A 24,880-nucleotide genomic window follows, 5' to 3' on the forward strand; every position below is an offset into this window, starting at 1 on the left:
GTCCCAGTGCGCACTTTGCTACATACAGAGCTCGCCAGGGCGTCCACTCTCCCGCTCTAGTCATGCGCGAATCTCCTCCGCCATCGCATCGACCGAAATAAGAGTTGGATTAAACGCGCGATTGTCGCGGTCGAGCTCGGCGGTCTCGGCAGATTTACGTACACGCCCCGCCGCCGCCGCCGCCGGGTCTGGCTCGACATTCCTCCATGTGTGACCGGATTGCCTTGGAAAAATCGATTGGGGAAGGTGCTGCGGGCCGCGGTGTGGCTATGGGCTGGAGCTAATCGTTTCGGCAAGGTGGAGAGGAGTGGCGAATTTGCGAATCACTTACACCTCCGTCTGCGGCACCACCGTTAGTCCTAGGAAGTACCATCAGGTACGTCTTTAGTATTCGCTTTGTACTGGTAGTTGATAATTCAAAAAGAGAGCGAGATATTGCAGTATATCATCCAATTCTGTCAGTGAGATCCGTTTATGTAAGTGCGTCTGTCGATATCTCAAGCAGAAAGAGAAAAGCACATTTAAAGAACGAGACGGACGGTGTCCGTCAATGTGGAACTTGTTACAATAATTAAATATTTTTGCACAAAAAAATGAAGTGGAATTTTTGTAATTATTTGATTTTTCCCAAGTATTGGTTTGTCGACAATAACTATTTTGAACTGGCAAACACGTGAAAATAAATATTTAATCGGATCGGTCACCCATAGAACTGGATGCTTTAAGCTTATAGAATTAAGTTTTTTGATTTGCGGAGCGAACTTTAATTATTGTGCGTTATGCGATTGTCAATTGTTCATTTTAGTCTTACAGCCTGGTAGAAATCGATCATATTTAGCGGACGCCAGGATGGTGGGACATATTAATGTGTTCATTTTATAAATAGTGATTGAAATTTACCTTTTAATATAGCCATGCGAAAACCTAAACAGAATCATGAATGTGGTTTAAATTGGTAGTAAATTGATACGTTAATAATATAGTTACTCAAGAAATTGAGAAAGACATTTAAGTTTATTTCTATTTTTTGTTTATACTTGGACTCTTATTATCCAGAGTCCAACTCTTATTATTGATTTAATTTAACTATACCATGTATTCGGTATTGGTATACCACTGAATTCTTATAAATTATTTAGACATTTGCATAGCTAACCTTCACTCAATAATAAAGTGGGTCAGAAAAGACGTAGGCAGTTTTGTGTAAATCAATACCTATATGTACTCAAATTAAAAGCAAATAATCCTTTCGTACATACAACCAAGCTATTTTTACCAAAGCACAAGGTGTTTTTGTTTAAAATACGACATAAAAATCTTATATAGGTCATTGCCAAATTTTGCGCAGGTAACCGAGACTAAAATTAATCTAATATTTAAAATTCTCGTGTCACAATGTTCGTTCCCATACTCCTCCGAAACGGCTCGACCGATTCTTATGAAATTTTTTATACATACTCAGTATGTCTCAGAATCGGACAGCATCTATTTTTCATCCCCCTAAATGTTACGGGTGGTCCCACCCCTAAATTTTAATTTTTTAGGCTTTTATTTTATGATACAACATACAAAAATACATACAACCCTTAATTGTCACCCTTCCACGATCAATCCCTATTTTTTTATTATGGTAGATAGTTATTTTTATTGAACTAAAAAAATGTTTCCTAGAAATAATATACATGTCAAAACGACGTTTGCCGGGTCAGCTAGTAAAATTACTCAAACACATGATGACTTTTAGTTACATCGATGCCCGTTAAAGCAATTGCTCTTTTTGCTGTTACAGTTGGCCGCGATCTTTAACTAACGCTTTGTGATTTATTCCAGATTTTTTTGAGTTGGAGTGTAAAAAAATACAACTCTGTTATCAAAACGTTTTAGTTTTTATTAGGAAATTAAACAAATCAGTACCCGACATTTTGTCATTAATGTTAAGTACAGTATTTTATCTTATAATCACAATTCCAATCACAAGTTTTTTTTAAGTTTAACGATTATTTATTAAATTCCAAACAACTCTGTTACTTTTTGAATTTTAATATTAAATTCTTTCTAATTACTCTAAATATTTATACATTAACTTAACAATAACATATGACTGTATAAATAGGTAACAAACTACCACTTTGTTAAATTAAATTAATTCATTACCTTTTCAAAAAATCTAATACTAATCTACGTAGTTCTAAGTTGAATAATAGAATTCATTAAGATATCTAATAAATATGTTTTACCAAACATAAAGGTTCTGAGACTTAGATAAATTTGCCGTGCAGTCACGGAATGTATGCTGACAGGGTAAAGTTTAGCGAATTGGTATACTATGGTATACTATATAACTCGTAATACTATGACACAATTCCATGGTCGTCGTACGCCCACCGTCCTTGCACCACTTTCCATTAATGCATAACCTCCACCTGCCAAATGCATATTTCTGCTTTTATTTTTAAGTATTATCAACATTTTTGTAATTTGAGATTTCATTTACAAATCTAATCGTATGATTCATATTCATAGTCACTTTTCAACCATTACTAATTGCTTACGGACTAATTATTAATATATATTCAAATTTAATAAAAACATATTGAAAACTATAATCAGTGCAAGGTGCACAGAGTCCCAGATTTCTGTATCATTTGTCAATCTAATAGGAAAGTAGGTGATCAGCCTCCTGTGCTTGCCACATATCGTCGACTTATTAAGTTTGAGGCAAGCCGGTGATCGAACCTACGGCCTCAGGCATAAGAGTCTCACGCTGAAGCCACTAGGCCAACACTGCTCGAAATTAATTTAATTCATTTTAATGAAAACAATCTAGGTATAAATACAACATAGTAAAATTTTCTAACTTTGTATGTACTTAACTTACTTAACTCTTTTCTCTTATTTTATTTGTGTTGCCTTTCGAAAGAGTGTTTTCTTAGCTTATTAGGTACTTTGTGCATATTCTTTAAAGTAGCTTAGATATAAATATATTAATCTATTCCAATGAATATGTATAATTGAAAACCAATAAAAAATATTTTTATTTTTGTGAAACACATTTTGTGTTGGCCTCAGCGTGCGACTCTCTTACTCCGGTCGTCCTGTGATGCAACGTGGTCGTAGGTTCGATCCCCACCAATGGATTTTCTGTCTATGTGTGCATATAATACTCGCACGTTCAAAAAATCACATGTAGATAGAAACTTGATCATCTACTTGACGATGAAATAAAAATAATCATAGAAATTTATTGTAAATTGGGTTTTATCGCCACTTGATTGTTATTATTAGTAAAATAATAGAAACTAAGATAGTAGTTTTAAACCGATAAAAATATCATTAACTATCAGTTAAAATAACGAAAACGTTTGTATATTTCACTGCTGTTATTGAATATATGAATTGGATAGGTTTGCAGTAATAACTAGAAGCAAATAAATTCTATTGAAGTTGTGGTCCACAGTTAGCTAAGCTTCTATGGACAGAACCTGAAGAAGCTGTGAAAGACAGGATCTACTAAGAAGCTTATAAACTCATTGTCTTAAAATACATAAAGCGTGGCGTCCGTTATATAGAAATAAATATAATATGCAGACCGATTATTTAGCCGGTACAATATAGAGTACTAGTTTGCAGTTCTATTAATACAGCAACCACACCTAGACGATTCAAGTTATTTAAAACGCTATATATGTTAATTTAATCGTTAAAGAGTTCTCTAGCTAGCTTCGAAATTGCATTAGTGACGTAATCTGTACATCTCTAGTTATACTTTGATATTTGTATAAGATCCCGATATACAACGACCTTCACCGAGATGCTTATTTAATGAAACGTATTTTATATTTAATTTAATATGTCAATAAATATAATCCATATAGGTTGCCTAGCAAATTTCAGTCCAGAGTATGTTTAATTAATATTTTTAAAAAAATATTTTTTTTATAATTTGCATGTAGTTAATTTTTTAAATTTTTTTTAATCAATATTTTTAATCAGGGTAGTATTATATATGTATCACTATAACCTTCTTTTTTACTAAAGATGTATATATACTTTAGTGTCACATAAAAAATATACACATAAATAATTAATTGATTAAAAACAACCTAACGTTTGCATATTCTATAGGCTTCATACTTTCGATTGGTATAGAATTTATCTAATAATCATACCGGTGAAATGTTAAAAAAAATTTTAAAATATTAATTAAACATACTCTGGACTGAAATTTGCTAGGCAACCCATATGGATTATATTTATTGACATATGAAATTAAATATAAAATACGTTTCATTAAATAAGCATCTCGTTGTATATCGGGATTTTAGACCATATAGTATATGTACGGTTTTTTAATTCTATAAAGATTTGTCGTGCAAATTGTTTACGCGTTTTCTAATTGGAATAATTATTAGCATCTGCAAAAGAGAACAGATCTGCTGGACTATAGGTACGCGATCATATTTAAAAACTCATAAAGTTAGACAATTTTACAATTTTTTTTTTATAATATAGTCTATGCCTTCAAGCCAGGACTCTTCCAATAGATTATTCTATGTCTGATTTAGATTTACTGGTACGGTGGTGAGGAAAATGTCGACAACCTGTATCAACCACAAAAGGCAATAATGATAATTAAAGAGATGTGTCCGTACCCCATATACTATTTATTATTATAAGAAGTCAAGAATGTTGGTGAAAAAATATTTAAAAAGTAAAAAGTACAAATATTTGATTAATATATAGTTTACTTAAATAAAATTATAGTAAGCTAATTGAAATTAAGTTAAAAATAAGAAAAATTACAAACCTATTCCTAAAGAGCGAAGGGGAGGATATCAAGGTACAAGGTACAGATTACACAATTTATTTTGGCTACTATTATAGATTTTTTTTTTCACACAAACAAAAACTGTTGTAGTAATCAAAACATTCATATCGTAAAATATCACTAACAAATTTGCTATAATTCTTTTCTGAAGTACTTTACGTACGTACTTTTTTAAGCTTTGTGTTCTTTGATTGCAACTCTCTGATTTTACTCAACATGAAGGATTTGCAACATAGATGCCAAAACATAAACTCAAAAAGGTATATTTGACGCAGTTTCTCATTGCCGATTCAGAGAAATTTATATTTTTACGTCATAGAAACCTGCAAGCATTGCTGAGTTTCATTTGAAATTTAATATAAAACAGAATATTTTCCATTTAGTTGCCTTTGATGGCTTAAGCGGAAATAAGAATTTCCAAGAATAAAAATAATTGGAATATTTAAAAGAATTTTTCTCTTTCATAAAATTAAGTACTTATATCCTAGGAAGGCTAGTTCAAGAATCATAAATTTAACTTATTTAGTGCACTTATTACTGTAGCTTAGAATTTAAAATATATTATTTTGTCAAATATTCGTAATATTTTTTCATATCTGCCAATGGAAAAAGAAGAAACTCGACCAAACTTTACACACATTATATATATATAATACCACGGCGGAATAGCGCTATCGGTCTTCGTTTTATAATAAGACCGACAGTATTTGTTATTGGTTTTTGAATATATTTTTACGATTCTGTTGAGTTCAAAATATAGGTACAACAAGTTTAAGTAACGCTCGTATAAATATGTTTCTTACAAATTAGCTAATTTGCAATTTGTATGTGTTAATTGTATTCTATGTTTAAACAGTTAAGACTATTCAAGAGTTTATTTTTACTTTCAATAAATTTTGTCGCCGGTCGATCCTAAATCTAAGCTTTCTGATTTTAAAAACAGTTGTGTTTTTTTTTAATTATTTTTATGTAAAATATCAGATGCTATGGGGTCAAGTTTTAGAGTCAAGTTTTGCATGGTTCCTTATAAATTCCTCAGTGGACCTGTCTCCCTCAGTCCTGACCTAGATACGTCGTAGCATATAAAAGACCTTTTAGGCCTTGAAACGCGTCATGATACCGTATCCTTTTGATGCTCTAAATCACTTAGTAGTAGTATGGTTGCTAGTACGTATATTGGAGTAATTACGATTTTTAATTAAGCTAACAAACGCTGAATAGAGTATATTATATACCTCAATAGCTATTAAACGGCGTACAAAAATAATAATAGTTATATATTTAAAAACTACAAAGTTTTATCATTATTAATAATATTACTATTATCACTAATAATACCTGGATGAATTTTAACAGAATTTAAAAAAATTTTTAGCTGTATTTTGCATTTATGTGCAACTCCACGATTTGTTGGTGTATATTTTATACTAAGTCTTTGAACGAGTTTCAAGCACTTTCTCAATAGTACTCGACAAAGCTGAATTGATCATCAACAGGTGGTATCTATAACTCAAAGAAAACACAATTTCGCTGTAAATAATACTTAAAACAACAATTATTGTGTAGTTATTGTTTAGAATTGATTAACAAACAAGTCTTTACCAACAGGGATACTTTCAGTTATTCTGGCTCATTAAATTGAGATAACATCATCACCACATGACACATGACATCTTGTCATAGAAATGATAAACAAAGTGTAATACTATAACAGGATTTTTATAATACATTTTTGCGACACTCAAAGTATCGAAAATTGCTTGTTCGTTGCAAAAGCAATTTTCGATTAAAAACTCAATTGACTCAAATGTCGATCTTTGACAAATGTTGAATTAGAACTCATAGCATCAATTAACATTTGAATTTAGAAACCGAACGTAAAAATAACTGCCAGTGCAAATGTCATGAAAGACGGAGAGGTCGAGAGACTTCACCGCTGATAACTAAAATATTGAATTGAAATACTATTCATAGCCAGAAGGTAGATAGCTAGGGAATTATTCATGAAATCAACACTGAAATAGGTAAATTGTATATGCAGCTAATTTAGAGTTAAGTATTAGTTTGATCAAGCTTATATAGAGTTTGCAACTAAATCTAGCATATCCATGAACTTTGTCCTTATTTAGTTCGCAGTTCCGTCTAATCTTCGATGTCAAAGTTCATGAGTGTTAATTAAGCGCTCTGTTAGGTTACCTGATAGGTTTTCAGCTAAGCTATGTTAGTTATACTTAGAACTCGGATGCAACTTCGCATCGCTAACTAATCTATACCTACTTATCTGTATTCACCTTATGTTTTGACTTGTTATTTATTAATTAAATAATAGGTTAAAAAGTATTATATTACAATAGTGGATACAATTCAAGGAATTTCAAAATATCGTTGATTAAAACTACTATTAAATAAATGCAATAACTCTCTGTCAAATAAATTTACAAATATTGTTGTAATTTTACAGTAACATATTGAAATATCTAATTGCACTGTATAATTAAATTATTGCAATAAAACCCGTATAGTTTTAGGAGTTTTTAACACAATGCGCTCATTTTATTGATCAGTAATTGACATCTCAAAGAGACATTTTTTTATATTGGTAAGTTTTTTTTAAGAGTATCTATGACAAAGAATGAAACATGTTTTTTTAATATAGACAAGTATTAGAGCGGAAGTACATAATCTCTTCAATCTAAATACCAACGTCAAACGGTAAATTGCCTGAAATCATTAGGCTGCGTTATTACGCAAACGGCGAACATCATATAATTAGGAAGATTGAAAAATGTTATAAAATATTTCTAGACCACGGTCTCTGGCTTCAGTTGATTAGATATTATGTTGCAGGCTCGTGCATTTACAAGGTTTATCAAGCTTCTAAAGCGCATGCGCGATCCCAGTCAAAGCTCCGACATAGTCATTCAGCCATTAGAGTAGGTCGAATGGTTACCCTTAATAAGTAATAAATGCAATTTTAAATTATCTATACTTATCTACTGGGCGAGTCGATATTTATTTATACATTAATAAGGTAAGTTTTTATAATTGTAAATGTTCCGGCAAATTACAATTTCAGTTTTAAGTATTCATATTGAAAATTCTATACCTACATCGACACTCAGTAAGTTTTAGCGTTGCTGTTGTGTACTTAATGTTGGACCTGTAATATAATTAAGTGGGGCATATATATTCAACGATTTTGTCTTTTCTACGCGACTTATGTTGCGGCTTGAGATTTTTCGTTTTTAAATATATTTGAAAGATTTACAAAGCAATCACGATCGTCAAATATTATTTTATGTCCTTTCTGAGTTCCGTTTATCGCAGTTATCAAAATCTTTGTAGTGGTATAAGCGTGACAGTGTTTATACTTTACAAATTTTGAGTATATATACAGTTTAGATTTGTTATAAACATTTTCTTTTTTCTTACTCGTTATCCTAAATTCCTTCAGTATCATTGATCAGAACCCCTTCAAGTGTAAAGGCCTCCTCCAAATTGCTTTCTTTCTCCTTTCGCTTCTTGCTAACGCTTCTATACCTTCTATCCACCTTTTTTTAGGGCGACCTGTTTTACTTCTCACCCTTGGTACTTTCCATATAGTTGTATTTTACATGCCCCGCCACTTCTGTTTAAAGTTATCATCTAAGACATCTATAACTTTTGTTTTACGTCGTATTTTTCCGCTCTTATTTTAATATTTTTAGTCCGCTTCTTTTCATTGCTTTCGGGCATGCTCCTAGCGTGAGAGTGTAATCAGCCTAAAATCCCACTTCCAAATGATGATAGGATAACTTACTTGTTACTCCGTGGCTATTTTCAGGTATCATCTTCAGTTATATCAAAGGATTTATCGAATAATGATTATTAATGCATGTGTGATTCTTTGTAAATTATATCCATGTTAGGATGGTTTGGGTTTGTACAGTATGTATTGTATGTACCACCATCTAGTCCAACTATAATCTATGCGACTCATTACTTTCTAAAATGTTTTTCTCAGTAAATAAAAATATTTTACTATTTAAACACAGAATATCATGCATTGCGAATGAAATTACTTTAAGTTACTTTTTATTTGCCTATACCAACTGAGTGTCCATTTTTAATGTCGTTTCTTTTGTTTCAGATACAATGTCGTCGAATAAATTGCCATCGCTCGTAGTCAAATGACAATAACTAGAATAAAGGTAAAGTTATTAAAATATGTGTAAAGTGGAGTTTTTCTTTACATAATTACATTTGTATATAGAAAATTTGGCACCAATAAAATATTAGCTTATATAAAGGGAGGGCAAAACTTGCTGAGTTTCTTGCCCGTTCTTCTCAGTTTCTGGCCTTTAGGTAGTTTTGCGAACGGATGGCGTAGTCCTGCTCTTTCGTGAAATTTGTAAACGTTGTTGACATTCATAAGCATGCTCTAAGAAGCATCTAAATTGAATAAACGTATTTTGATTTGATTTGATTTGAAAGGAACTGCATCCAATAATTTTTGAAACTACTTTTGTTGCATCTGAAAATCGATCCGAACACTATGCTACGCTGTCGGACACTCGATATATTCTTTCGTAGGTATGCGTAGCAATCACTTTACCCAAAAATTGCTCAAAACATATTACAATGAATTAATCTGTAATGTAATTACTGTGTTTGTGCAAAATATAATTAATTTGTTAATGGGATCCGTATTAATCCGACAAAAGATTTTTAATTATTGTTTCGTTCCGTATAAATCATTAATTATGTATGAATGTATATATATGTGTTACGGATTACATTGGGGCAAGTACTGTATGCGTCGGCTTTACTACATTTACAACAACTAATTTTCCAATAAACTTATTATGTTTGGCTAATAGATTTTTTTTTTCAGTGCCGGGAGCGCTCATGAGACAGTCGTGCCATCGTCTGCTTGAGCACCAACACGCAGGGGGAGACGAACCCCCGCTTTACTCACCAGTAGACCAAATTTCAGGTAAAATTAAATAAAAAATGTACGCCAATTTAAATCAAGAAAATTGAAAATATAACTGTAATTTTTCAACGAGTTTGCAAACAATCTTGAGGGCTACGTCTTACCGGTTGCAATAAACCCCCCGAGAACAATTAAAACCTTCAACTTAATATTAAAATCTTCTGAAATTTCTCCCATAAGTAAACACTTAGTCTCGTTTAAAGAAGGCTTTCGAGGTAAGACTATAATGAAGTGTTTGACTCGATCAAAGTCGACTGGAGTTTTAGCAGCGTTGTAAAACTTTGAAACTATTATGATAATCTGAAACCAACAACGCAAGTCTAACTTTTATATTATTATGTTGCTAAAGTTCTTTATAAGAAAAATTTATTAAGAAAATCGTGATTATGACAGATTTATCATGATTTCACAATTGTTTATATATATTTTATAGTTTGAAATAATTCTGACTTGACGTGTGTTTTACGAACTTGGTTGGTCACAGTGGCCAGAGTGTATTCAGATTAAAGAGAATAAGAAAATGTCACGAAAAACTTACCAATAATTTTTCAAACAATCAAGGATCAATATGTGGTATAAATGTGATGCATGATTTATTATTTTAAAATTTTGTTGCGAGCGTTACTTTTTTATTTTTTTCCAATAACATAGATAGTGCTTCGCTTCACTTACATAAATAATAGTTAATTTATACTCATCGAAAACACCAACGGAGTATTGACATCACGGTATTAAACTTATCGATTATTCGACCTCTTCTCAGTGTTATTTATAAAATAAACAAAATAATGTTTCGTATTTAATTTTAAATATTATTTGAAACTTTAAGAGTGAAATCTACGTTTCTTTTCCGTTTATACAATATACGTTATAGCACTTATACATTTTAACAAACATTGCACACAATGATTTTTTATTGAGACAATTTGATTAAAGCAATTTTTTTGTCGTGGCCATTGGCACTTATTGGCAGTACGGTGACAATGTTGGTTCGATTTTAAGTTATGAAGTAAATATATTTGATAGTAGGGTTGATATGTTTTGAACTCCTTCTCAAGTGGAAATGTAATAATAGTTGATACTTCATTTTAAGATGTATTTTTATTTATATAGTTATGTAATTAGTCGATGTATTCAGCTAATTATATGATGATATAATAAATTATATTAAATTTTAATAAAAAAATTATTACATCAAAAAATTATAAAATATGCGTAACAAACATTATGCTAATCAGACATCATCTTCATTTAATTCTTATTCGAATATTGTAATTCATCCTATATTCGAATGAGAATTCTCGTTAAGAACAGGTTACTTGCATCGGCTAACTGTGGAGCGTCAATGTTTCAATTAGTTTGTGACGTTTTACTTACAATTTTAATACTTATAATGTTATAGTGTATATTATGTCACTGGCCTTAGTATATAAGTTAGTTATTTAAATATGTTCGACGTCCTGGTGGACAGAAAAACTGTGTCCAGTTTGTGTTTCCACCACACCAACTTATTTTCTATTTAAGATCATGTATATAATAAATAAATAAATGCACCTCAAATTATTTTTTAACGAAAATTTTCTATACTATAAGAACATATTTGTAGAAGGTAATCAGAATGAACATCGCTTGCTTGTATATGGATGACAAGAGCAGTTAAACATGGAAACAGAAAAGCTTTCGACGGCATATAGGAAAATAAAAGAGGATTTTGATACAGTGGTACCGGAACATGTGGGCCGCGAGGCCGGCGGCAAGCTGACACGATATGCGCCGACGGAGGAAGACGAGGCGACACTCAGGGAACTTCTTCTTAGGTACGTGTGACCCTAGAGAAATGTCGAAAACCTTAGCTTTCTGCCTCTGTTACTGGCTTCATTGCATTGTCGATTCATGAACTCTGTGTGTCGATGTGTCTATACATTTTTCACCTTGGCTTGGCATCCAAATATCCTTTATAACAGATATTAGAATGATGCAACTCGCGACGTCTCAACCATCATTCACTTTACTTCATAACATAATAACATCGAACTATAGTTCACCGTACTTACCTGCATTAGATACAATGGCCATGACATATCTTGTTTTGTCACGGAGTCGAACACGTTGTCGCTTTCACTGAAATCGCGGTTTTATTAGAAACATTAATTTTATAATTGAATCAATTGATCTTTCCGCAATGAGGCGCTTGCATGTGATTGAAGGTGTTGTATTTTCAATAGTTATTTAGTGGAGATATTGATATTAATTTACATTTTGAAGTTGAAGTTTTCTAAAAAATGCACTAGAAAAGACTTCCCAATTATATATTTGTAGCTTTTCAGTTTTGTTGCTTTTACATTCTACAATAGACATTTCACAGAATAATGTACTTATATGATTTTTGTATATAAATTAAAATCTCATTCACATTTACTGTTTCTAATGATTATTGCATTTCCCGAGCACAAAAGAAATATACATATATTTTAAAACGTCTTACGGTATTTTACAAAAAATACAAGTTTTTGTGAGTATTTCACGACGTATCTGTGATTTGTTAACATACACAAGTTAAATTTGATTGGCATAATTGATTAATTATGTAATTTGGTGAATGAGGTATGTTATTAATTAATTAAATTAAGAAAATCTTATGTAAATATCAGAGAATTAGAAGCAATTTTTAAGCAATAAATATGATTATATGAATTTTTTTTTAAAATCCAATTATTGCTTTAAATATTTATTTTATTTTATATCAAGACTGACGCTGAACACTCTTACAGTTTGTTTTCGTTGTATTTATGAATATTTTGAATGACTGTATACTTAGGGCCATACCTCACCAAGATTCCATGGCGACGTGGCCAGCGACGTTACCATGGCTGGCGGCCCTGCGTCGCCAGAGAGTCGGTCGCCAAGTGATTTAGCCGACATACATCTCAGGCCACGTCGCCATAGTATCTCGGTGAGGTATGGCCCTTAGAGTGACTTTAGGTTAATTGTTATTTGAAAATTACAACTTTGAGGTTCCCTTTAGAGCTGAGATTTGGAAAAATTAAAAACTTTTTATGCTACGAAGCAGCTTGATCCCACATCAAGATTAATTATATGTTAGGTATGCGCATTCAGTTCTAACATTTATATACTAATAGATTTAATAAAAATTCAGCCTTCAGAGACAGGTGAGCGTGATGAGTATGAATCTTTCCGCCAAGCTGGACGAGTTACAGCGTGGCGACCGACAGCTCGAGACCACGGTCGCTCTATGCGAGATCCGCACGCAACTCCAAGAACTCACCAAGAGTGTTGAATCATGTCAAAGCGAGGTATCTGAGGTGAGTCCAATTTATGTCATCGGTATCTATAAATAAACAATACTAGCTGACCCGGCAAACGTTGTTTTGCCATGTATATATTATTTCTATGTATTTTTGCATAACATAAAAAAATAAAAACAATTTTTTTTAACTAAATAATAACAATAAAAATGTAGGGGTTTTGAAAAATAGTAGATGGATAGTGTGACACGAGAATTTTATCTATTACGGCCTGGCCACGGGAATCGGCGGTGCGAACGGCGATGCGGGAGGCTAGGCGACCATTCGCGCGGGGCCGTTTGCAGACCACGGACCAGTCACGTTTGCCGCCGCGACCAGTTAGGAAGTTCGACAGCGAAATGTCTTTATCGAAATCATCTCGATATTGCTTGGAAACTAATAGCTTTTGGTACAAGACCTAATATTTGGAGAAAATGTGGAGAATTCCACAAGAAGTATGAGAAATTCAGAATATATCCAGAATTATTTTTTTGAGTATACCAGAATGAGTATTGAAACCTTCAATTATATTCTTATGAATATTCAACCAGAATTGGAGAAAAAAGTTAATGCAAATAGAATTTTAAGTGCCGCTGAAAAATTGTTTTTGAGATTAAGGTATATTAAATTAATGCTGTGGATGGCCAGACTTCCAAATAGCTGGTCTAGCCAGTATTTCAGTAACAAAAAACTCTGTATTCATTTTTCGCCGCGACCACGACTAAACTTTTTTATTCCCTTCTCTATTCGTCGCGACTGCCGCTCGACTCCGTGGCCTGCACCGTACTGATTCATGCATTTGTTTCGCTCGCCCGTCGCATCGCTGGTCGTCGTTGCGCGTGGCTTGATAGAATTTTACTGACGCCTGTTATTAATATAAGCGCAGTCTAGACAACTAAAAATAGTATTTATAGTTAGTTGATCAATTTACTAGTGTACATTGGCTAATATATAACTACAAAATTTTGATTTTGTATAATATAAGTATGAATTCAAGCTTTTAGGATTTAACTACCCTTGAGATGCAGTATTTACATTTGGTTTTGTAACAGTTGTATTTTTTTATTAACCTTTATTATACGGTAAACTTTGTGATAGTTTAAATAAGTGTAGGACTTTATGTAAATTAGAGTCTTGTCTCAGTACTTACTCACTTTTCAAAAAAACATCACAGAAAGCTCTTTCTGTCCTTGTTATGTCATTTTGTCGTGTTACTGCTGTAGGGAAACTTAAATAGTTTGGGCTTCTATTCCTGCAGAATCTACATCTTAAAATTAATCAATAAAACAGATGCTGAAATAGTTTTCCAATGTTCTGGGTTTAGAGTAGAGTTTTTTTAGGTAAAACGAGACATGGTGGCCATCAAGCAAGAATTGGATACTGTGCAGCAGGTGAAGGAAGAAATCGAGGAGTTGCGAGAGTATGTGGATAGACTTGAAGAACATACTCAAAGGCGGAAGCTGAGACTTCTTGAGCAAGTAAGTATATTTGATTTCATAATAAATTGTCTGCTAGAAAAATATTGTCGTATAAATTGGTAATAACACATATCTTCACTAGCATTTTATCTGTAAGTTTGTTCAAAGCGAACAATGTTTTAAAGTCTAAATTAATTTGAAATATTCTATTTACGAAATATGGTACGATAAAAGCTTATTAAAAACCTAGCGCTCAATGTGACTTATGATGTTTGACGGTTTTACAGATTTGGTTCGACAAATAAATGCTTATTACCATAAATTGTAAAATAAAATGTATTTTCATTTCTAGGGCTTAACATTCTTCCTGTCCTATGCCATCTTAGCCGCAGTCCTCGGTATGCTGCAATTCGGTTACAACACTGGCGTCATCAACGCTCCTGGCAGAGTGAGATAAATATTATAATAAGCCTATATGGCGGAAAATAATATCGTCGTAAAAAAGTTGTTAATTAGTTGGGTGTTAAAACTGCTCTCTACTGTGCTCTTATTAAAAAAAACGGAACAGCATAATGCAGGCTCTTCGGGCTTGTTATAGAAAAAGCAATGCAAGAGAAAACTTTGTCATACACCGCCCTGTAGATTTATATGACTGGTTACGCTACAAACATTGATATACAAAAAACCCAAGATGCACAATCTCGAATAAAAGTAACGCTCGAAAGTGTCCCGAAACACTATTTCTGTCCCTTTCTATAACAGTATATGTTACAAGCATATATTATTGCAAAATCAACCTTACGCGAATTGCTTAAAGTTGTTATTACAACGCAGTGTTTACGTACTTAAAGCAATAAAATTTTACGATCGACCGTGGTCGGTAGGACAAGGTATGGAGTGGAGTCGAACATGACTTTTTTATTTACAACTATTTAACATAATTTTAAATTTATCCGACTTTTCGGGTGCTTTACAGCGGGCGTGGTCACGGTGACTGAAGACAAAAGGTGTTGGATGTTAAATAGTTGAAAATTTATAATAATACATAACTTTAATCCGGTTAAAAAGTTTTTTCTTTAAATTAAAAAAAAAATGTTAAATTGGCTACCTCCTGACCTACACTTTATATAGCGTAAATATATTTGTCAAAAACTACACACAAAATATCAAAAGTACATAAATTTATTTATAAAAAAAACACAAATAAATAACATCGACTCCACTTATTAGACGCGAGACTTTAGAATTAGAATTTAGAATGTTGCGCTCATTATTTGAGGACGTTTTTTTGACGTTGAGTGTACATCTTGGGTTTTTTGTATATCAATGGCTACAAACATATGCAAGGAGAACTTAAATCACGGCCGCCCGTATATTGCGTGAAATATGTTAGCTATTTTTCTAAAATAATATTTGTGAAATACAAATTAGTAAAAATAAAATCAGTCGTATTTCACTGTTTTAACTATTGTTGTGTCTTTCGAGTTTCGAGCAGATATAAAAGAGCAGGCATATATTAAACGGTATAATAAAACTGAATAAGGTAAAATATCTTAAAGGGATATTTGTAGTAAGTAGGAATTACACGTAATATAAAAGGAATGATTCAAAAACTGATGAAATGAATGTATGAAATATGTTCTCATACATTCATAACAAATCAACAAACGTAATTACTCTAATGAATGTGGTATTCATCAGAAGCGTGCCTTATTTATTTTAAGATGTTACAAAGCGATAAGATCTATATGCTACAATTTAAGAACGAAATCTTGAGTTTTTATTGGTCTTTTTATTTTTTGTTACATCAAAGATAGAGATTGAAAGAATGGATTGAAAAAATGAAAGGGTGAATGAAATTAAAAAAAGATCATAAATTTTCTCAAGAATTCTTCCTCAACTTTAGTAATTACAATATCTGTTATTATCTCCAGAACATCGAAAACTTTATGAAAGACGTTTACAAGGACCGTTACGGCAAGGATATCCAGGATGATGCCGTCAACACTTTGTATTCCATCGCAGTGAGCATCTTTGCAATTGGTGGAATGCTTGGCGGTTTCTCGGGTGGAATGATCGCAAATCGATTTGGAAGGTATATTTATGAAAAAAATTAGGTCTTCTAATTCTTATTTTTTTTATTATATTCTATATTTTCGAGAATAAATAAACTAGGTAACTTTTTTGTTTCTTTTTGGGAACACACACTAAATTGTTATGGTAACCTCTGAATGAGTCATAGAAGAAACACATTTCTATTTCTGTTTTAATGACCCTGTTTCAGGGCAGGGACCATGAAATGTCTTACCTAACCCAGAAATCCGGGCTGTACCTCATGAAGGTATACATCAGTAACGCTACCGGTTATGGCTTATGGTTAGGCTTAAGAGTAACCAACGAAAGTATGAGCAAGAAATGTAACAGCATTGACCAACTTTGACATGTTTTAATTGGTTTTGTCTCTCCTATTAGGAAAGGTGGATTATTGCTCAATAACATTCTTGGTATTAGCGGCGCAAGTCTTATGGGATTCACAAAGATATCACATTGCTATGAAATGCTCTTCTTCGGTAGATTCATCATTGGAGTTAATTGCGGTAATTATGGAGGCAGTTGTTTCTATTTAAAGCCTACTAGCCTATATATGATACATTACACTTTTTCTTGTGGTAATATAAACCCTACAAAGTATTTATGATTAATAAATACATTTTCGCATATCTTCGTAATTATACAGAACCAACCTCAATTTTAACGTGTATCATTCATGTTGGGACAAACCATTTTTTTTAATAATCATGAATGTTATTTAGATTACAAAAGTCATAATATAAAGTAACAACTCAAAATAATATAATTATAAGTAATAGTAATATGTGAATCCAAGCAGAAGCTAACACAATCTAAATTTAATCAGTTTTTTTGTATAAAATTTGTACAATATCAGTTTTCATTAGCAACGGCGAAGAATCCAGAAATGGGGGTAAGGAACTATTAAATGTCATTAAAATTTCAGGGCTAAATACGTCATTGGTGCCAATGTACATATCTGAGATTGCGCCTTTAAACCTTCGCGGTGGACTGGGCACGGTAAATCAGCTGGCTGTCACTGTAGGTCTGCTTCTATCCCAAGTTCTTGGTATCGAACAAATACTTGGCACCGATGAGGGCTGGCCCATACTTCTCGGTAAATAAATATATTTGTTATATTATTATTTGGTATAATCTGCAGTTATTAGTAAATTATCTACAGTTGTAGTGGTCGACCCTGCATTATATTTTCAAGAAGTAGTAATTATATTAAACTAAAATTTCAAGGGATTGACACTTGACAAAATAATTATTTGCTAGGTTTGGCGGTATGCCCAGCGATTTTGCAACTTTTGCTCTTACCTGCTTGTCCTGAATCTCCTCGCTATCTGCTTATCACACGCCAATGGGAAGAAGAAGCACGACGGGCATTGAGAAGATTACGAGCTAGCAACCAAGTAATATTTCGTTATATATTTTTAAAGATTCTTTATATTTACTATTATTACATATTAAGCTGCTAACTATTTTAAAAGGTGGAGGAAGATATAGAAGAGATGCGTGCTGAAGAAAGAGCTCAACAGGCAGAAGCGTCGATATCAATGAGGGAGCTACTGTGTTCTCCTACTCTTCGCGCCCCACTGCTCATTGGTGTCGTGATGCAACTGTCGCAACAACTCAGCGGAATTAATGCGGTAACTTATTTAGTTCACTCAACTCAAAAAGACGTTTGGTCTATTCTAAATCGTCTCCTTGCGTAGTCTGTATTAAGAGGATTTACACGTAAAAAGCCATTTTCTTATTTCTATTTAAAGTGTGTGTAAAAATAAAGTCTAAATTGATAGATGTTTCATATAGGTGTTCTACTACTCAACGTCTCTGTTTACTTCGTCGGGACTTACCGAAGAGTCAGCGAAGTTCGCAACAATGGGTATTGGGGCTATTATGGTAGGAATGACCCTGGTCTCCTTACCACTCATGGATCGCACTGGACGCCGAACCCTTCATCTTTACGGCCTTGGGGGAATGTTTATCTTCTCTATATTCATCACCATCTCATTCCTTATAAAGGTGTGTTTAATACAGATCTGATGAACTGTGAATGAATGTAAAAATATACATTACTTTGCAGTTCAGTATATGTGTAATAGCAAAACTCAGTGTTCAAGAAGAACCTTTAATGTATTAACAAAAAACCATTCAATATAATAATATTAAAATATTTATTTGCTATATGAGTCTACTTTTATAGAAACTGGCGAGTAATTGAAGTATCTTTACTGCAGCCAGAAATGTTGATAACAACAACTATATAACTAACTAACTAACTATATATATTTACAACTAACTTTTAATGGTTGAATTTATATTTATTTTCTTAGATAACTATTAAATAAGGTCGTGTGTAATACTTAAACCAGCTATACTCGTAATCATATCAATTGATTAATTATTATATTTATCTTAAAATTGGACAATTCTGTTATACTTGGTATAAGTATTGCTTTTCTAGTATAGAGCATGAATTAAGTTAATATATTATAAGGAGGTGTTTTAACAAGTACAAATTTATTCGTAACGTTTATATATTATATTATTTAATGATTAAAAAACACCTGCTAATGATAAAAATAATATCATATTTTGCTTTGCACGCTTGTTTTGTTATGATTTTCATTTAAATCACCTTAAAGATACAGTGAACTTTTCGTATTACATTTTTGTACAACCCCATTCAATTGAAATCAACAAAAATATAACTTTCCATTATCATGTCTAGATTATGTATTGACCATAGTAAATTCGCATTACCTTAAATAAAGAAATTCTACTAAATCCTACACAACTTTCGCCTTCAGCCAGCCATTTTTAGAGCATGTGTTGATATTTTTTTGCTTTCGCTTCGCAGTAGATATCACCTCCCCCCCACTACGACTTTCCTGTTTCCGAAACCGTACTCTTTTTAGGAAACGTTGTAAATGAAATAAATTGTCAAATATAAATGTTAGTAAATGTACATCATCCATACAGCACCATACACATTTTTGTTACCGACACAAAGTTGAGATATAAAAGTAAAGAGTTTTATTCACGAGACGCTCTGTCGCACGCGGATACTGAAGTGATATTTTCACACAAATCTGCTCACAAGCAGAAAGCACTTCACGCAAGCGCAATACAGCCAAAACAACGGGTTTACTTCACTCGCTAAATACTAGCACAATTTCTTATTCTTTCTGAAGATCGCTTCTTGAAACAGTTTTATTTAAATTGTCTCACTGCTCATCTAGCACTATGTGTTGAGCCACAGATAGTAAACAAATGAACTAAAATCACATACACAGACAGACAAGTGTGTGGTAACATTTATGTTTGCGATTTACTTCGGCCTCGGTCGGTTACAGGAAAGAACTATCATGCTATCCCCTGATAGGAGTTTTTCGGCTATGTACAGGAAATGATAGACTGGATGAGCTACTTGTCCGTGGTGTCGACGCTAAGCTTCGTAGTGTTCTTCGCTGTGGGGCCTGGTTCAATTCCCTGGTTAATCACTGCCGAACTCTTCTCACAAGGACCTAGGCCGAGCGCAATGGCAATCGCCGTTTTAGTAAATTGGATGGCCAATTTCGTAGTTGGAATCGGCTTTCCCAGCATGAAGGTAATAAACAATTCCCCATTCATCACTATATAAAGTAATACGTTTTCTACCATATACGGTAATTAGTAATTTTTAGCACACTAAGTTTATTTTGTTTATTTTCAGGCCCTACTGGAAAACTATACATTCCTGCCTTTTAGTGTATTCCTTGCAATTTTTTGGATATTTACGTATAAAAAAGTTCCTGAAACAAAAAACAAGACCTTTGAGGAGATATTAGCGTTGTTCCGAAATTCAAACGGCAGGTAAGTGTTCTGTTAGGGTTATTTCTTAAAGTTTTTATATAATATTTTTGTAACAACGTGCACTTTCTGTGTTCGTCACCAAACATCACCTACATCGATGTTTAACACGTTCATGTCCGTCAGAGGCACGATCTCATAGTGATATCATAAGCCATTGGCACGCGTTGCACGTGGGGTTTCTATTAATATTTGTCTGTGTTGTATTTTACTACAAAACTACCTAGTCCCCTAAAAAGTCCCCGGTTTGGTATTTTAACATATATTTATACATAACGCAGTAAATTTTTAAGTTCATTACAATAAAACATTTTTGAATACATTTCTCGAGGTCAACTATTATTGAAATCTCTTTTTTCATATCGATAACGATATTCAAATGTTTTTTTTATGATCTATATTTGAAATATAGAGATCCATTATATTATTTTTACTTTTATTATTCTTTTGAAAAGGGACTGAATGAAAATACCTTTTACTCCTAAAGACTAGATAAAAGTTTTAGCGTCCATACAATTTTTTTCTAACACGATAAGCTAAGTTTAGTCAGGGTACGCGATGACTAAATTCGAAAACCTCATTTTCATATAGCGCGGAAATCTATGAAAACAAACTGTAAGTATAATCGGATACTTGGGACCAGATGTGGTATGGATTTCTCCTCTAGGCTTGGGTATGACCGTGCTGGGTGTATGTACAGGGACAGTTTTCGCGACAGCCGACTCTATGGAAGCATGATGAATTGTGTGAACGCTTTGGAGCAACAGCTGCCGCCGCCGCCACCACCTGCCCCCATCGATGAAAAACATGATTCACGTGAGAAAAGTTCAGCAGTAGACAGACTATCTTTATACTTCCATAGTCTCATTTCACCCAAAACGTTTTGTTACTGTAGCCGTTGTAGTATCCCTCGTTGCTGATGTTCGAGGTTATCTACGTCAGCAATTAAGGATTACGGTAGTTTGACTCGTATTGTGTTGTAGTTAAGGTCTTTTTATTTTGTATAGGTAGGGTTTGTCACGCTTTCATTACCTACAGTGTATTGGTACGCATTTTCAAAAAGTGTAATGTACGTAGTAATGAAATGTCATTTTGCTTTCTTTTGATGTGTGTTGATATTACCATTTGTTTTTTAATACTGCATGATAAAGGATCAATGGTTATATTTTTAAAACTTGTAATTACATTATGGTGAACCTCGGGTAACTTGTGTGCTTAAAACAAATAGTGGGAACTCTACTCTCTATTATTGAGGTAAGTACTTTTTTAAGAAAAAAGAAATGTAAAGTTGTAAAAATAGACTTCTAGTTTGTACATATTCTCTAATTGAATCAATAAGGAGAACATTTGGTAAGTTAGGTTTACCTACTAGAGTATAGTAGTAACACATGTTATTATGCGAAATAGAAATTAGCTTAGCGAATGTTATAGCTTGAATATAAGCTCTGTGTATATCTTGTGCCACAGTGTCAGAACAGTCGTCAGCTGGCGGGGAAGCGGGTCGGCCGCCTCCGCCGCTGCCACCGCCGCGGTTCCCGACGCCGGGCAACGTCTGACAATGGGAGACCACTGCGCGTGCGCCCCTAGTTGCGCCGATCAAGGCCGCCGCCAACTTCTTGTTTCATGGACTCAAGCGCCAAGCGGTAGGCCGTGCCTCTATCACTACCACACAACAAATGTTCTAAATTGATGTGATTAGGTTATTAAAACGAAACTAGTATGTAAGTCACGGCGTAAATTTAATATAGTACTTTAGTCTGTCATTTTATGACATAAGATATAAAAGTGCATACCTAGGTACCGTGTAAGATGGTTTCTTATACCATTTTCAATACATCAAAAATTTTACTAAATGAGAATTTAATTAAAATAAATTAAGATGAAAAAGTTTCGAATGAGGTTCGTAATATAATCGAAAAGCAGGTTATATAAGGAATACTTACTGCCAAGTAGAGTTCGTTTCAAGATTCCATAACGAAATTATCACTGTATTCACGGTTAATAAGAACATTCTGTCATTTGCTGTTAAGAAAACGATTCTGACATTTGCTGTTAAGTAAACGATTCTGACATTTGCTGTTAAGTAAACGATTCTGACATTTGCTGTTAAGAAAACGATTCTGTCATTTGCTGTTAAGAAAACGATTCTGACATTTGCTGTTAAGTAAACGATTCTGTCATAAAAATAAGTATTAATATTAAGTGAAAAAATATACAATAACTATAAACGAAGCCTATCCTTCTTTTTTGTAAAAGCCATTTCGTTATATATTTTACCATAAAAAACTGGTTCCTCGTTAACTAAAAATTGCGTAATAAAAGATATAAGAGACAAGCGTAAATTTACAAAAACGCAAAAATATTATTTAAGCGTTGGATGATTATTTATTAATCTGTATTTGAATAAAGCTACAGTGCGTAGGTAGTTGCGACTAAATCATAGTTAAGTAAGATCACAAAATGGGTATCACGAGTACATTGACCTTATTGGGAAATGTAGTCACATTGGGAACGTACCGTTGTTTGTACTATAATATAAGTGACACGAGATTATGACTTACACACTAATTGAAAATTGTATTGAAATTTCATTAAAAAAAAATACCGATCCTAATCAAGAATTTTAAAAAGTCGGACATCTGTCAAGTATGAATATTGTTTTATGAGAAGATAGACATTAAAAGTTGGTCGTAAATAAAATCTATGTTAAAACGTGAGTTTAATTTTTAAAAAGCTTTAATCTCGTGTCGAATAGTAACAACCGGTGCACTAATGCTTACGAAAACGATATTATTATTCACGCGTATTGTCACGAATATGTACAAAAAACGTGCGTGACTTTATTATATTATGTATTATTGTTGTTTTTTTATAAAAAAATGGTATATTACTTTACGAATGTTTTTATTCTCCTTTTGCTCATGATTATAAATGATTGTTATACTTATTAATAATACATTAAAGTCATATCTAAAATGGCTTCATAAATAATAATTAATATTGTAATGAATATAAATAATTATAAATAAAACATTATTCTGGTCGAAAATAATTTATTGCAGTTGCGGGAATTGAGTAGTCGAGTTTATTAATTGAGTTTCACGATGTGGTAATTATATGTAGTTCAGAATACCTTATTATTTATCATGTGCAAGTAGACTTTTTAAGTTCTAGTCTTAAGGAGTAATAAAAAATCGTATTACTTTTGATTGACGAAAAATGTAGAGTACGGTAAGTTATACAACTTGTGAAAACTTTTAAGAATGTAAAGCTTTTACCTAGTACGCCCCTAGATGACAAAAAATAATTATTTATTAGCTAGGGTCACTAGTTACTTCAGGGTTGTAGTCGATTTCTGCCCATCCGTGTGTCTCCTTTAACTGCTCAATTCCAGAGACTTGAAAGCGGTGCGGCCAAGTCAAGAAGGTTTATTTAAGCGGCCTAAATTGTTTGCCTGGATGTGCGTACGATGACTGGCCAATACACGTTCATGTTTCTATATTTTAGTTGTTAATTTAATAAGTAATTAAACTGTAAGTTGTAGAAAAATATACACGAGTTCTACTCATTTTCACTTTCAGAATTATATAGTAATAATAGAATACTTTGGATATGTTTTTAGGAAAGTTCTGTGGCTTTAAAATTGTTTCCTCGACAACACCGTTTGCAGCATTTCAACACTATTAGCCATTTTACTAACAATAATCTCTGACGCACAAAATGTTAACGCTAAATCCTGCGCACAATGTACAGAATACGTAGAGAATACCTACAACCTTAATTCACAATTGCACAAAATATTCTCCTATCTTATATATTTGATTAGTTTTATTGTGCATTTGATATGTTCCTATGTTTCTTTTAATCTAATTTATGTATTAGCTATTTGAGAGTATGTAAATTGTAAATGTATCGTAAAAATTAAACTACCAGCATTACTTACATCTCGTAGATATATGAAACCCAACCTCTTGTATTGAAAATAGACTTAACATGTATATTTAACGACGTCAATTACACAGTTGTATCTGATTTATATAATAGTTGTCTCGTTTTTCTTATACATTTGAGGCTCGCCAACTCTCGTGTCTTGTATTAGTATGTCTATATAAGCATGTGTAATATACTCGTACTATGTATTTAGTCGATAACTGGACGCAAGATGCACGGATGGCGCATTTATTGGGAGCCAAGCCCCATCGCTAGTAAACTACATAGACCCTTAAACTCTTCTAAGCACTATCCACAGTTTTTGCCACAACTTATCTGAATTTATTTTAAGTTTCATTACGGTGATTACCCCGTAATTGTACAAAAGGAACTTGTAAAATTTTATTGGAACTAATACTTGTTATAAAAACATTAAAAATATATAACTTGTTTTAATTTATAAAACCTTTTTCCTCCTTTAAATATTAACATA

The 24,880-nt window shown here is 32.7% G+C and overlaps 1 protein-coding gene across 9 annotated transcripts; it reads left to right on the forward strand.

Moving 5' to 3' along the window:
* On the forward strand, positions 1 to 24,828 carry LOC125062433 (glucose transporter type 1). Of its 9 annotated transcripts, none has more exons than XM_047668359.1 (17): positions 1 to 376; positions 8,958 to 9,018; positions 9,702 to 9,803; positions 11,524 to 11,620; positions 12,961 to 13,126; positions 14,449 to 14,586; positions 14,879 to 14,974; positions 16,461 to 16,621; positions 16,999 to 17,123; positions 17,543 to 17,713; positions 17,878 to 18,014; positions 18,093 to 18,251; positions 18,415 to 18,627; positions 19,991 to 20,215; positions 20,321 to 20,460; positions 21,049 to 21,072; positions 21,158 to 21,918. In XM_047668359.1, the coding sequence occupies exons 3-17, from the start codon at positions 9,716 to 9,718 to the stop codon at positions 21,375 to 21,377; spliced, it is 2,160 nt and encodes a 719-aa protein (XP_047524315.1). In that variant the 5' UTR covers positions 1 to 376; positions 8,958 to 9,018; positions 9,702 to 9,715; the 3' UTR covers positions 21,378 to 21,918. The 9 variants fall into 9 exon arrangements, with proteins under 9 accessions (XP_047524315.1, XP_047524313.1, XP_047524316.1 ...); XM_047668360.1 differs by lacking the exon at positions 21,049 to 21,072 and adding an exon at positions 21,925 to 22,137 and having other exon boundaries at positions 2 to 376; positions 21,125 to 21,273; XM_047668363.1 differs by lacking the exon at positions 21,049 to 21,072 and adding an exon at positions 21,925 to 22,137 and having other exon boundaries at positions 4 to 376; positions 21,158 to 21,273.
* The last annotated feature ends 52 nt before the right edge of the window (positions 24,829 to 24,880 follow it).

Source organism: Pieris napi, chromosome Z (genome assembly GCF_905475465.1).
Source record: "Pieris napi chromosome Z, ilPieNapi1.2, whole genome shotgun sequence".
Lineage (NCBI taxonomy): Eukaryota > Metazoa > Arthropoda > Insecta > Lepidoptera > Pieridae > Pieris > Pieris napi.